Raw genomic sequence first — 15,358 nt, forward strand, 5'->3', positions numbered from 1 at the left:
AAAACAAAACACAGAACCACCCCTTTAAAAGAACTGATTTCTATTTTAATATATTTTAAAATATAATTTATTCCTGTGATGGCAAAGCTGAATTTCTCCAGTCTTCAGTGTTACATGATCCTTCTGAAATAATTCTAATATGCTGATTTAGTACTCAAATATTTCTTATTATCAATGTTAAAAACTGCTGTGTAATATTTATGTGGAAACCAGTACAGGCCTACATTTTGTACAACGTGATAGGGAAATCTTTGAATAGAAATTTCAAAAGAAATTTGAAAGAAGAGAGTTGTAATAATATTATTAATTTAAATACTGATATGATAAGATCACATACTCCATACTATACGTTTGTCTTTGGCTTTAATGTGGAACTTTCAAACATCAATCAAAATAAATAAAATCCCTTTTCATTCATACCAGATAATATATACAACAGTGCACAGTAACCTTGCATGAGTTTAATTGTTCTTGTGGTCTACCACAGAACCCTTCAAAGCCAGTGTGACATTCAAGGCTGCTCAAATAATGCCTGATGCGGCCAAAAAGATTACTTTGTTTTTTTTTAATTCAAATACAAAAGACAAGCATGCTTAAATCCAATTGTAAGCACTTGCTACATGTAAACAGAGCAGGAGGCATATGACATACATTACGTATTTAATCAAAGTCTGTTAAGCTAAAATCTGTTTGCTATTGCCAGTACAAACTGTTGATAAAGTTCTAGACTACCAACACACCCACACAGAAGGAGACTATCTGCTCTGTTCTGCGCTTTTGGAGAGAGACTCGTAAGAAACTTAATTATTTTGGTTCATTAACGATGAGAATTAATGGGCAAATATACACAATTCTTACTGCATTTACTATATTCATGAGGCTGTCAAATTTGGATAATACACATTTCAAACAAAATGGTATCAAAATTAGAAAAATAATTTCTTGGAAAACAAATCCCATTTACTGAGCAATCAGTGCACTGATTCAAAAGTTTGGGCTGAGAACGATTTCTCTCTCTCTTTTTTTTTTTTTTAAATGAATACTCTTATTTAATAAGGATGTACTATTTCAAATGCTGTTCTTTTAAACTCTATTCATCAAAGAAAGTTGAAGAAAATGCATCAGTTTTATCAAGAATATTAAGCAGCACAAGAGTTTTCAACATGGATAATAAATAGAAACACATTAGAATGATTTCTGCAGGATCATGTGACACTGAAGAATGGAGTAAATTCAGCTTTGCCATCACAGGAATAAAATTACATTCATATATAAAACATATACATTTATATCAACATTAGTGTTTTACTGTATTTTTTAAATCAAATTAATGCAGCCTTGTTAAGCATAAGAGGCCAAAAATCTTACTTTAGAATGGTAGTGTATGTTTTCTGTAAGGTATACCACAAAAATTTGTTTACATAGGCAAATCTCAAGAAACAATAAATCAGCAAATGTTTAAGCATTTATGTATGCAATTATTATGATGCTTATTCTGCATACTTTAGTACTGTATTCCACCCACATTGGCGGAAGGACGCACACATTACTCAAGCATTACTGGAAATGAACAATGAAAATCGTGTATTTTCTACAAGAACAAACAGATTCTCAATTTCAAAGCTTATAGAACAGTTATACAATTTAGAAGATCTTGGTTCTTGCCCAAATCTACGAGGCCACCACCAGAAACCCTGTGAAACACACCATTCTGGTTGTTCTTATAATTATGTCAAGGGATTACCCTTTTTGTGTACTGAAGTTTCAAGACCAAGGAACTGGGAGGGGTCATACAATTTCAGACGAGATAAATACGAAGGGCTGCCAAAAGGAGCTGACCCAAAAAGCAGGGTGAGTAAGGCAGCGAGGCCGGGCGTGGTCAAGCAGAGAGCCCATCTGCAGTAAGAGTAATTAAAAGCATACAGGAGCATTTGAATGTGCAGGGCTCTGGCGTGGCTGGAATTGTTGTGCTCTGGTCTCAGACTCTGGGAAGCATCTGTCTTAGGGTGTGTGTGAGTGAGAGAAAGAGAGAGACACGAGGGCGAGACGAGAGGCTACGTCCAAACAAGTGACTCTCATTACCTCATCTCTGCACCGAGAGACAGACTGCGAGTGCTACGCTTCCAGCAAGAGGGCAAGAGGCAAGAACTGGAGGAGTTCAAATATCTTGCGTACAAATATCTGGCTTTAAAGTCGTCATGAAATCCAAATTGATGTTTTTGGATTTTAGTCTGAATGTGTTAGCCTTATCTATAAGCTAGCGTGTTCCAAAGCAATAACAAAATTTGCATTTAGAAGCTTTCAAAACTTACAGTCTCTCAGTACCGCCAATATGGATCAATGATTTTGATGACATCACGCTGCACTTCAGCTTCTGATAAGATCTTGTGTCCAATCAAATGCTCTCTGAATCTGAAGCATCCCACCCCCTTCATTATAAAGACGCTGAAGCTGCATCTGAAATCGGTCACTTGTTCACACATTCACTATTTTCTACATGGTAAATGGCACATAATGCACTATATAGGGGATAGGGAACGATTCCAACAGTGCAAATATGCTTTCCATTTGGGTGAATGAAGTCTGGTTTCACGTTAGTGTCACGCGAGCCGCTCTAGCATACACACGGTCTGCTCCAGTCCAGAGACATGATAGCACAGAGTGGATCATACGCGTGAGTCAGCGCAGACTTCAAAACGTATCGGACCCATCTGAATTCTGCACAGAATGCTGTATTTTATAGTTATAGGGGAGGAGATTAGGAGGAGAAATGGAGGCTTTACAGAGCTCTGCGGCTCTGGCCAAGCTGTGATATAAACTAAACGCTACTGGCCAATTTAAAAAAGGGGAAGAGCTGTTCAATATGTCCCGCACTATCTTCCTATTTCAGTGGAAATTACGTCAACACACTGAATAATGCTGCACATTTCAAGGCACTTCAGTGGGCCTTTAACAATGACATGTCTGGTGGCTGCAGACAGGTTTAGGGCTGGTAACCCTAAACCATCATGAAAACAATAGGATGACTTGGTGAAATCAAAAACACTGGCTCATATACCTATGTCTTGAGGAGCCTTTAAACGAAGAGCTTTTATTAAACATTTTCTGATGGGAAAACACAAAAATTATAGTGTTCTATACATTGCAGCTTTCGGGTGGTAAAACTTTAGCCAAGCACGCAGGCGACCTGTAAGGGAGACTTCTGACAAGAATAACATACAGTGTATAAAGTCCAAAACAGCACAGCAGTTCTGCGAATACACGGCTCATGTACTGCACTATATATGACCTGTGTCAGCCAGGTTCATACACACAAAACACAGCATATTTATCTACTTGTGTTTTGAGGTCAAATGTAGAGGGGGAAGCGGGATAACATTTTGTATGGACATGCTCTTTTGGTCATTATTTACTCACCACATTGTTCCAAACCAGTTTGATTTAATTAACATAGTTATTTACTATTAATCTCAGCTGCAACACATCTTAAATTGCATCTTTATATTTAAATATGGCACATCAAGACGTCACAACAATGATGCAAGACATTCTTGGTTGTGAGTCTCATAACCGATCATGATGTGAAAAATATAAACAGGCATATATTCAAATCGCACAGCTGATATTTAAGAGCTGAAGATGACAATATTTCAGTCTGTTCTTCACACAATGCTCTAACACAACTTTATAAGACTGGAAATGCGAAGCATGAGTCATATGAATGACTTTTATGGTATTTTATGGTGTTTAAAAGCCTCTGGTCATCTTTCGCTTTCACAGTATGGAAAAGAGCAGCGTAAACATCTTGTCTAACATCTCCTTTTGTGTTCTACTTAAGATATGTCATACAATCATACAGGTTTGGAACATCATGAGGGTGAGCAAGAAGAATTAATCTTTAGGGGCGAAGCTTGACTTTAAATTTACTGGTTTGGATAAAAAAAAATTTTTTTAAAACAGCGAGCAATAGTGAATAATGCTGGAGCTGTGATAGCCCACAAAGATATTTACTTCACATAGTTTCTAATGTACTAGGACATATGGCTGAAACAACTCAAGAGGTTTATAAAGAATCATCAAACTGGAACGGCACAAGATGAAACTGCAAAACACCAGTTAATCATGAAGTTACTACGCCGTTATATATGAATAAAACTGGCAATGCAGCAGAGAACCTGCTCTGAATGCATGTGTACTGTGTATACTTATAAAAAGCTGCTTCAAGATGCAGTATGGTCACTACATCGACAGCCTCAAAACTAAAGATTTAAGAAAATTAACCAATTTAATCGATATTTTGCATTTAAAACTTTAAACATCACTTCTTTTGCATATATAGCAGGAGAAACTAACCCTTGCACTTAAATACACTCTTAACTACAAAATAGTACAAAAACTACTTAGAGGATCATACAAGAAGTCCTGAGATAGTCAAATGTTAAACAGCAAATGTTGCACTAGCTAGGATCTAAACTAGAAACACCACTGAAATAAGGTAGAGGGATTGCCAGGTTTGTATATGATTATATCTACAGTTTTCCCCAAAAACAGGGAGTTAACATGTAGCAAATGTGTAGCTGACTCCCTGTTCATAAAACAATATGCAATTAATTAGGAAACACATGCTGTGGCATAGGCCACAGTCATGTGAATTGTCTTCGTCATTAAATAAATGTTAAATAAAGAGAAAAAAAAACAGCAACAAAGAAAAGCCTTTTATGTTATGAGTTTCCATAAGTCAAAAATACTTTAGTGTAAGGGAGTTCCTAAGACATCAGCATGAAAAGATGCTAATGAAATATTCAGTAGAGGACGAGGACTTTTAAGGGTTAGTTCACCCAAAAATGAAAATTCTGTCATTAATTACTCACCTTCATGACGTTCCACATCTGTAAAACCTTCGCTCATCTTCAGAACACAAATAAAGATATTTAAATCGGAGAGCTTGCTGATCCCCCATAGAAAGCAACAGTATTAACACTTTTAAGGAGCAGAAAGGTAGTAAAGACATCGTTAAAATAGTCCATGTGACTGCAGTGGTTCAACCTTAATGTTATGAAGCAACAAGAATCAGTTTTTTTGTGCACAAAAAGAACAACTTAATTCAACAATCTCTTCTCAGTGTCAGTCTCCGACACTTTTCACGTTGTAAACAGTGCAGAGCTTCCAGGTTCTATGTCAGAACGGCACATGCATACGTCGTGCTACTCTTGTGAACAGGTTATAGAAAAGAAGAAATTGTTGATTAAGAAGAAATTATTATAAGAAGTTGTTATTTTTTGTTTTTTGCACATAAAAAGTATTCCCGAAGATGAACGAAGGTCTTACAGGTTTGAAATGAAATGAAGGCGAGTAATTAAATGACAGAACTTTCATTTTTGGGTGAACCCTTTAAAACTCAGTAAATGCAATGCAAACTTGAACACTAATTTTTTTCTCTTCTCCTAAGAAAAAGCATTTTGACGAGGGCAGAAAAGGGCAACTGTGCGCTACAAGTATGCTGCTCTTTTCACCTGACATTTGTCTGACTCAGATATTGACTTAACAACGAGTCTCTGAATGAACCCAGAACATCACTCCTGTGCCTGTTCATATAGGACATAAAAAGGGTTCCCACATGTTGACCAATGAGTGAAACAACACCACACTCACAAGGAGTGATAACGGAGCATAACCACAAAATTTAAATTGCCTTTATGATTTTCCATGACCTTTTAACACTTTTCCAAGCATGCAAATCACACTTTTGAAATTCCCTGATATTCCCAGGTTTTCCAGAACCATGCATATAACTTGCAATAGTGGCCTATATTAAGAGAACAAATGAGACTGTCACAATTTAAAATGACACACAAGATACAATGCTCACTATCTGAACCCGACTATGCAAATTTATGACTACAAACAACTGCAGAATTCCATGTAGAACTAATACAAGCAAAAAGAATGTCAAGAATTTAAATGTAACTAAAAAATTCAACTGATTCATAATCTCATGAAAGTAATGTAACAACTTCTCACATGATCCAGCTTCCAGGTCAGACTGAATATTCTACTTCAGCTATACTTTGGGTTGCAGAATGACTAAACTTGTTTTTTCACATACATGAATTACATATCTAAACATATTTACAGTCTAATTTTAATTCATAAAGCATATAGCAGACTGAATCTTGAAGCAGAGTGACCTAACCGGAAGTGCATGCTGAGTGCCAGAATTTGTGGGAATGCAGGTCCTACCTGAGCTCGTCATTATCTCTATACCTCCACCAACTTTAATACCCTCCCCCTAAATTCCAAACAAATACCAACAACACAAGGGGGGGCACCCATTACAAGTTATAAAAGGCAACAGACACACCCCTGTACTCCAGACAGTGGGTGTGGGGGGGGGGGGAAATCACATGCAGCTCTGAAATACAACAGTATATATGTTTGCAAGCGTTTCAGCACAGAGCCCGAGAGCTCAATTTGACTTCAGTCATTTACATTGAAACAGGCCTATGGATGACCAGCAGCCAAAAAAAATTTTTTAAACAACACTTCACACTTGGTAGTGGAGCAAATATGTAAGGGATATACTGGTTGACACGATAAACAAGAAATTTGCCAACCGGTAGAGATTGCGATTATTCTCACATGATATGCGGGCGTCATGAAAGTGTATACATTTGTATTCGTTTTTAAGACATTCAATCAGATAAAAAAAAAAAAAAAAAGTATTTCCAACAACAAAAAACACACAAAAATGCAAATAAAATGGAAGCAGTAATAGATATATTCTTTCATATAGTGATGTATATCAGAGTGCAACAGATTATCAAAAAATAAATATTTGGGAGGGGAATGGGTTCTAGAGTTGTCAAAGTACAGACTTTGGTACCTAGTCAGTACAGCAATTTTAAAAATTTGAAGCTTTGAACACTGTTGAGTGGATTCGTAAACACCTCTGATTGGCCATCGTGTTCACGGCTCATTGGATGTGTCTGTGATTGGCTTCAATGATCAACGCTGTCAAAGTTTTGTAAACAGTCACTGACACTCCTCACCGAGTGCACACTCCCGTGCGTTGATCATTGTAGCCAATCACAGATATATCCGATGAGCGTGTCAACACAACGGCCAATCGGGTGTTTACGAATCCGCTCAAAGAATCACATTTTTTAAATTTCAGTACCGATAGGTACCGAAGTTGGTACTTTTGACAACTCTACTTGGTTCTATGCATCAGTTTGATAGGGTTTTGAGATGTGGCCGTTGCACTCAAAATTGGAGGCAGATGATCAAAATCTTGGTTTAAGTGGTTTGAGAAGTCTTGATAATTTCACCAGAGAAGTCTGTCGTCTACACCAGAAGATCCAGTATGACATTGATTAACATTAAAAAAAAAATAGAAACAGATTAAATGTTCGCAATAAGATCTATAACATACATTTAGAAAATTGACAGGGTGAATTTTTTAAACAGATCAAGCACAATTTACAGTGAAACAGAAACTGAAAAACTTAAAACTAGTGTTTACTTAATTTTCCATCTTTGCTCAATTGTTTTTTGTCCTACAGTTCGTAATTACTTTTATGTAAAAAGCTCTCAACTTTATTGAAGTGAAATTAAAGAATAATTTCAACGTGATCTAAACTTTTGATATCGCAACCTAATTTGAAGCAAAACTAACAATATTCTGATATATCGCCCACCCCTACAAGTATGCATGAATTTTTCATCATGCAGTTCTTGCATGGCAAATGCCTGTCATCTGTCAAAAAAGGTAAATCCAAACAATCTTTTAAATAAAATTAATATTCAGACCATACCTCTGTTTGTGTATTACAAATGCCTAGATGAAGTGGAAGTATGCACTTGATTCAATAAGAAGTAGCTGCAGTTATTAGAAAAACTTCTTAAGTGCGACTGATAATTAAACATCTACAGGACCCAACAGGTGCATCTTGATGTATGACGACAAACCCGCATGACAAGTCTCCCTGAAACCCAGAGCCACACTTCATGCTCATAATGGCTAATAATTGTTCCTCTGACACCGAGGAACAAATGTCTAATCTTAAAGCTTGTTGTTTTAACATTTGCGTCCCATGAAATTACAGAACCTGCCGTGGGGATACATTTACATGTCTTGAGGCCAAGCACTAGTGCTGACACTAAGGTTATGTGAACGTTTTAACATCTTGCATGCACTGACACAGATGTCAGATCGAAGTCAAAGCCTAAGTTTACCAACACTGCATAAGGCCTGGCGTGGCACCGTCACGCAGATAAGCTTTGCTAAACAGCTAATATTTCCAGCTAATATTTAGATACGTACCAAGAGCCACTTAGCTTCCCGGCTAGCGACATTTCTACATCCTTCAAAATGACAGCCACTAAGACGCGACGTGTGACGAGTTACACTGTAAAAGGCGTAAACTAAAGTGACAAGTGCTTGAAATAGATGAAATGATTTGGGATGGCTAACTAGCAGACGATGGCGTTGCCCCCTGATGTTCTCTTTAGGCCCAAATCGCAGCCTTCATCTCTGAGCCCGTGCTAAGCTAAGCTAACTCGCCTGAATTTGAGCTATTTAGAAACGCAACTGGCAACGTGGGTAGCGTGAAACGCTGCTGAAATAATTGCTAAAGGCGCTCCGCGTGAGAGAGTTGTTGTATATATGTAGTCAAAAGTGGGACGTGATAAGTCGGCCTCTTTAGATGAGGTGATTAATTCCAGGGTTTTGGTGGGTTGGGAATGAAGCCTATTAAGGCTAGCAGAAGTTAGCATGTGAGCTAACACACACACACTCTCTCCACTTTCCTTCTGGCTGACTCGCTCTCACCTCAGACACCTCATCCTCGTCGCTGCCGGATCCGGGGCCTGACGATAGCACCGCGGCCGCTGTGAGTTTGAAATCAAGTCTGTCTGTGGTGGGCCCGCCAGCCTCTCCGAACAAGCGTACTTTCTTGCCACCGAGGCCCCCGAGTCCGGCTCCTGGTGTAGCTCCAACCCCCATCCCTAACGCAGGGGAACGCGGAGTCACCGAGTCAATCTCGTCCTCGAAGCCGTCCGTCAGCATTGCCGTCCCGGCTACTGCATCCTGCATACTTTCCTAAATAATACGTCTATTTGTGAAGGTAATGTTGTCTTTTCACTTTCTTTGGGGTTATATTGTTATAAAATAATTACGTTTTACTTCAGAAAAATCCTCAAACTCTCCTGAAGCGAGAAGAGAATCTCTTTCCCCCAAGCCATTAACTTTCTAACAACCTACCCTACTTCGTTCCATTTGTGTATTGTCCCGCCCCTGTTTAAAATATGCGAAGGCTATTGGGCAGGAGAGTTAAATACTGGAACCTGATTCGCTGCGACGCACGCTACTCGAGCGAAAGCACGCGACGTCAAGGTTGGTTTACAAGAGGGCTTTAAGATTTAACGCCAGGAAACATCATTTAGTAAAGGCGATTGGACGCGGGCACGCTTGTCACAAATTCCCGCCCTCTCGATACGCCTATTTTTGTCTTTATCGAGAAAGTAGAGGTTAATTTGTTTCAGAATCATATTTAGGAAGTTTTGTCAATTTCTGAGATGTCATGTTTATAGTAATGTAAAGCTAGATACACCAGATTAGTCGGTCACTAACTGCCGAAATATTTTAAGAATATAAATACATTGTGCTGACAGTTAAAAGTCTGTAGCTGTCATCCCACTGCGTCCAATATTAAGCAACACTTATTATTTAACATGTTAGGACAACTGTGTCAATAAGTCCGTTTAGAGGAGGGCGCGACCGACCTGGGTGAAGCAATACCCGGATTTTATGTGGAAGATTTAATTATGGGACTTGTAGTTTAATTTTGACACCTATATAATATTGTACAAAATTATAAAATATCCTTAATTTCTAGGGAAATATCATTTTGCATAGAGACATTTTTTCATATTCTTCTGCATAAATATATTTACCCTCTTATATTGGTACAGAAGCTGTTATGACTAAAGGTCATTATATTTATGAGTCTATGGAAAGCTGTTTCGTCGCATTTTAAACTGAAAACTAATGGGACTTTTCTCCTGCATTAAAAGCTAAATTCAATGTTTATAATGAACTCTGTTTAGATGACAATTGGAAGCTCAGTAAAGCTTTCAAACTTTAATAATTTGACATACTCTTTGCAATTTTTAATGTGAAAGATTAGAACAATTAGACAGTGGTTTAATATTTTTCAATAAACAATATGACATTGTAATATTCTAAATAATAAAACTCAGGTTTTGTTTACATGTAGCTGTTTTTCAGGTGAAATAAAAAAAAAATCACTCGTTTCACCTATTTACCGCATACATTTTTTATAGGTGAATTTATGTTGTCAAATAAAGTTCCACATTTTCTTCAGACTTTTCACTTATGTGACTTAAATGTGAATATGTGCCACACAACCTTAGACTGGCATATGCAAATGTTTTTTTTTTAATGATTCCTGTTCATGATTAAGGTATTGCAAATGCATTTAATTATTTCTTAAAAGTCACATGAGCTATGAGGATATGTCTGCATGACCTTTAAACCATTTACAAACATTGTAAAAAATAAAAAAGTGACATTTCTTCAATTTTAAAGATGTAGGTTTAAATGGGTAACAGTCTGAATATAGATAAAATGAAACTGAAAATTGGTCATAAGTGAATTGCCTGCATTGACCATGAAGGCCGAAAATTATGAAAGCTTAATTATAATAATGAACTCAAAAACATAGACTGAGCCAGCAGGTCCTCATTAGTGGGTTTGTCAGCGTTCTGACAGCCTGCATTACAGAAGGGTTTGGGCAACTAGTCATGAGGCAAATTGGAGAGAATTGGGCCTAAAATTGCAGAAATTAATGTTTATGAAACCTTATATTTTCTATTCAAACTTTCCAGTTTTTCGAAATTATAGAAAAAAAATTATTCCATAAAAAAAATCAGTTCAGAGATGGCACTAACAAAGAGCAATTTCTAGCAGAAAGAACAGAAAATAACTGGCTTTTTTGAGATTTTATTTATTGCCACAACTTTTTCAGTTGGGTAAATCAATTTTTTATTTTTTTGTAATAACCATGTAATATTAACTTTCATCTTTTCCCTTATAGAACAGTCTTCAGAACTAATGACAAAACTCATATAAATATTCATCTCTGCACTTAAAGCCAGTGGTTTAAAATTGTACTGTTATTTGTCCCAAAATTTCCTGCACTTTATATTTGATGTACTGTCCTGCTTCAGTTTCCATTACAGAAGAGTTCAAATCTTTTTCTTTTTTTTTAAATTAGGTTTTAATTTTATACAAAAAGATACATATGTACAACAAACCAAGTATAAAAAAAAAAAAAAAAATTACATTAGAAAAAAAAAAAAAGTAAAAAATAATAAAATACAATCATAAATTCATTTAAATGACCAAATGAATACTAGTGAGGAATCATCAGTAGACATGATTCACATAGATCAATTTATATAGTCTACAGGTTGCTCAGAAACTCCTTCACCTGTAAAGAAAAAGAAAAAAACCCATCAAAATCATGTCAAAACATGGCTAAAACACTTTACTGTTATGCCTGTTTCACACTGGATGCGTAAAAGCAACACATTTTTTTCAGCGCCCATGTTAAAGGAACAGCTCACAAAAAATGAAAATCCTGTCATTTACTCACCCTCGAGTTGTTCCAAACCTTTACATTGCCAGGAGTATTTGCCCAAACTTCAAAGGCCCATTTAAATGATTAAATCTAGAGGTATATCCTAACTTTAAGATTATTTTTATCATGTAAACTACATATATACGGCATGTCCTGTGTTTGGGACAGTAGAAGAGGAACACTGCTGCATCGCAGCACAGTATGCTACCCATCATAAATCAAAGCACGTGACACAGTGGTCAGGGGAAAACACCTGAATAGCTTGACAGAACAGAAGATACTCGTCTGTATTTGCAGTACACAAGTTGTGGTTCATCTGCGCGAGACAAGCTCTGTTTGTGCATCCAGTGTGAAACGGGCATTAAAGGGTTAGTTCACCCAAAAATGAAATTCTGTCATTAATTACTCACCCTCATGTCGTTCCACACCCGTATGACCTTCGTTCATCTTCAGAACACAAATTAAAATATTTTTGATGAAATCCAAGGGCTTTCTGACCTCCCCATAGACTGCAACATTATTACCATTTTTAGGTCCAGAAAGGTAAGACATTGTTTAAATAGTCCATGTGACTACAGTGATTCAACCTTAATGTCATGAAGCGACAAGAATACTTTTTGTGCACAAAAATTACTTAATTTCTTCTCTACTCTGCGAGTCTCTGTCGCTGTTCACATGAGCATCACAACTCGTGCGTAATACGGTGTTCTCACATAGAACCCAGAAGCGCTGCACTACATTTACAATGTGAAAAGCATCAGAGACACAGAAAATTGTTGAATAAAGTTTCGCTTCATAACATTAAGGTTAAAGCACTGTAGTCACGTGGACTATTTTATCAATGTCTTTACTGCTTTCTGGACCTTGAATGTGGTAATAACGTTACAGTCTATGGGGGGGGACAGAAAGCTCGCGAATTTTATCAGAAATATATTAATTTGTGTTCCGTAGATGAATAAAGGTCTTATGGGTGTGGAACGGCATGAGGGTGAGTAATTAATGACAGAATTTTCATTTTTGGGTGAACTAACCCTTTAATGATGGCATTTGTCCACAGACCCAAATATACATACCTTGTCAATTACACCTTCTTGCTTAATTCTGTCATTTTTAAAATCCTCATTAACATCCAGGACCAGTACTGGCAGGTCTTTAAGATACTCAAAATCCAACCTGTAAATGACAAGATATCCATTTAGATAATTAAACAATGCAAACAGCTGAAACACACGTTTTAAGCACATATTAAGTTAATCACTAACTTTGTGGTTCTGTTGTACAGCCAACACTCATGCTTATAATGCAGCTTCTCCAGGTAGTCCAGTGGAATCCCCTGTTCCTCCTCTCGCCCTCGGAACTGAAGACGCTGCATACACCTCTGCAGATCATGCGTTTAATCAATTAATCATTTTATCCTTACATTCACATCACTTTTTTTTTTTAATACTACAGGTGATCCAATCAAAATATAAGTATCTGCTAGATACCTCTGGATTCGCACGAAGATAGATCATGGCGTCCAGCTCAATCTGGGACTCAAACTGAGTTAGGAGCCACGAATGCCAGTCCTGGTAGATGGCCCACTCGGTCTCATTCAGATCTCCAGACTCAAAGAGGTTGGAGGCAAACACATATCTGGAATATTAAAAACATTTCAATCATTCAATACCATTTTACATTTGTCTTTTTTATTGTTTTCTAAATTGTTGAGAGAAGCTGTTGTATGTACCGATCACTATAGACCGAACGCTCAAAGAACTGAACTGGTTTCTCTGCCTGCTGAAGTTTGGCAGAAGGAGGCTGAAGCTGTGAACGGACACGACTCAGGCAGGCGTAGGTCTGGAAAGTGTAAGACCAGCGACTAGGCTTGTCATATAACATCTGCAGCAGGTTGCCTCCACTCTTCTGGGACGTGCTGAGCTCCTACAGGGTTTGAAGGGGATATTTTATTAAAAGAACTCAAATTAAGATGAATACACTCCTTAATAATCTCTTGTATACACGCATACTGTACCTCATACTCGTTCTCTGTGGTTTGTACATTGCACCACTTCCCAATGGGCTCTGGTATGACTTCCCATTCCTCCGATGCCCGCTCCAGCAAGCGCACTAAAGTTGACTTCCCTGCCGCTGTTTGTTTCAAAAACATGTTTTAAAAATCAAAACAAGCAAAATCAACGATAAAAACAGTTCCCTAGACGTTTTTATCTTTGCATTAATAGCCATAAGGATGCTTAAACCAAATATTATAGCAGTATGACAGTATGTATGACAATAGCATTAGCCTGGTTGTCATAGTTCTGCAATGTAATGAAACAACATCCTTTAGTTGTCAACCGTTCTTTGATTTCAATGAATTATAATAACGTTATATATATATAAAATTCTGTCATAGTCGATGGTTGTAAGCCTAACTCAACGACAATAGTATTTGGCGCCAACAGCACTACTGTAACAGTACAAGAAAGCTCTCATGCATATTTCTTGTTTATTTAATATAAAAAAACCTAAGCTATTAACAATACTTATATATTATATATTAGGTGCGTTTTAATTTATGTAACGTTATATTATTTCGTCGATTAAAGCAACTTACCAATGTTTCCCTCTATCGAGACCTTCAATGCCCTTTTTTCGAAGCTGAGGTCAGCGTCGAAGCTTGAGCAAAATCTCTTGGGAGGAGTAGCCATTATCGTATAAAATACTTAAAAAAATAAACAAACTACTTGATTTGTTTTATATATTTTTAAAAGTCTGTAAGACCAGCTTAAATGTTCCCGTGCGCGCCTAACAGTTTTCTGCTTGAAATTCGCGGCAATATTATTCACATGGTCAGAGGCGCGGGGAGGGGCTCTAGTATTCCTCGTGTGATTGGTCGAGCCCACAAAAGCCTCTGTTTCATTGGTTGACGTGTCTCAGCTGCCCTGAGACGCTTCCTGTTCTTTATCTAGTAAACAGACAGTAAATGTAAGACAACGTAAACCTTTAAGACCGTTAAATTAAGTAAACCTCTATTCAAATGGTAAGTGATTACAGATGTGGACAGAGAGATTCACATTTTAGATAGATATTTTAGATAAATTTGGTAATTATTAAGATTACTATTAAATTATTCAAGCTACACATTATTAAAAGTATGAAAAAATTATAAATATTACACAATGAAGCGGGGTTTTTTTTAAGTTTTGAAGTTGCTGGAGCTTACTAGTGTCCAGATAAGATGTAAAGCTTTACAAAAAAGCAAATACTATGGAAAAAGCTACTATTATATAAATGTAATATCAGTGTGGCCAGTAGAGGGCAGAAAGGAACTACGGCAACACGAATGTCAAGCTAAATGTTTTCCCGCACATTTTTTTTAACCAAGTAAAATAAGTGATACTTTCAATTGTTAGGTCTTTATCTATTATTAACAAAAAGCTGTATAGTCTTTATCTCTTTCAGGTAAACTGAGTGGCAGTAAGTGGCACTAACGGCTAGTTTGTGAGTTTAGTCTGTTGTTAGTGAAATAGTTCGATTAATTTGCTTTATTTCCAGTTTCCTCAAATGTATTCAAGCGCAGTTTCAGTCTTTCTAGAATGCGTTTTTCTAATTGCTAATTTCAATGTATTTATTAGTGTTTGCTAGAACCGTGTTGTGATAGCGATTTAGCAACATATCATGGAAACAAAGGTGCTTCAACAACCATTTAGTAA

At 36.9% G+C, this 15,358-nt stretch overlaps 2 protein-coding genes across 5 annotated transcripts in view; both read right to left on the reverse strand.

Annotated features, from left to right (window-relative positions):
• Positions 1-9,280, reverse strand: part of ankhd1 (ankyrin repeat and KH domain containing 1) — a 41,887-nt gene extending 32,607 nt beyond the window's left edge. For all 4 annotated transcript variants that reach the window (XM_067376770.1, XM_067376769.1, XM_067376768.1 and 1 more), the window contains exon 1: positions 8,831-9,280. In XM_067376770.1, coding sequence (XP_067232871.1) covers positions 8,831-9,094 — 264 coding nt within the window. In that variant the 5' untranslated portion in view covers positions 9,095-9,280. The remainder of the gene's footprint in view (positions 1-8,830) is intronic.
• A 2,102-nt stretch (positions 9,281-11,382) lies between these two features.
• zgc:110540 (deoxynucleoside kinase) lies at positions 11,383-14,462 on the reverse strand. The gene is made up of 7 exons (XM_067376018.1): positions 14,260-14,462; positions 13,678-13,793; positions 13,393-13,586; positions 13,151-13,298; positions 12,926-13,041; positions 12,737-12,836; positions 11,383-11,513 (listed from the first exon to the last, which is right to left on the reverse strand). Exons 1-7 carry the CDS (start codon positions 14,351-14,353, stop codon positions 11,487-11,489), a joined length of 795 nt encoding a protein of 264 aa, XP_067232119.1. The 5' UTR covers positions 14,354-14,462; the 3' UTR covers positions 11,383-11,486.
• Between the last annotated feature and the right edge of the window lie 896 nt (positions 14,463-15,358).

The sequence above is a fragment of the Chanodichthys erythropterus genome, chromosome 22 (genome assembly GCF_024489055.1).
Source record: "Chanodichthys erythropterus isolate Z2021 chromosome 22, ASM2448905v1, whole genome shotgun sequence".
Classification (NCBI taxonomy): Eukaryota; Metazoa; Chordata; class Actinopteri; order Cypriniformes; family Xenocyprididae; genus Chanodichthys; species Chanodichthys erythropterus.

Bases quoted from the DNA above. Each gene is read 5' to 3' on its own strand.
- zgc:110540 (XM_067376018.1), bottom strand. From the start codon at position 14,353: ATGGCTACTCCTCCCAAGAGATTTTGCTCAAGCTTCGACGCTGACCTC. The intron at 13,794-14,259 runs GTAAGTTGCTTT...TGAAACAAACAG, and splicing joins CTCGATAGAGGGAAACATTG to CGGCAGGGAAGTCAACTTTA. The intron at 13,042-13,150 runs GTATCTAGCAGA...CATGATCTGCAG, and splicing joins ATCTTCGTGCGAATCCAGAG to AGGTGTATGCAGCGTCTTCA.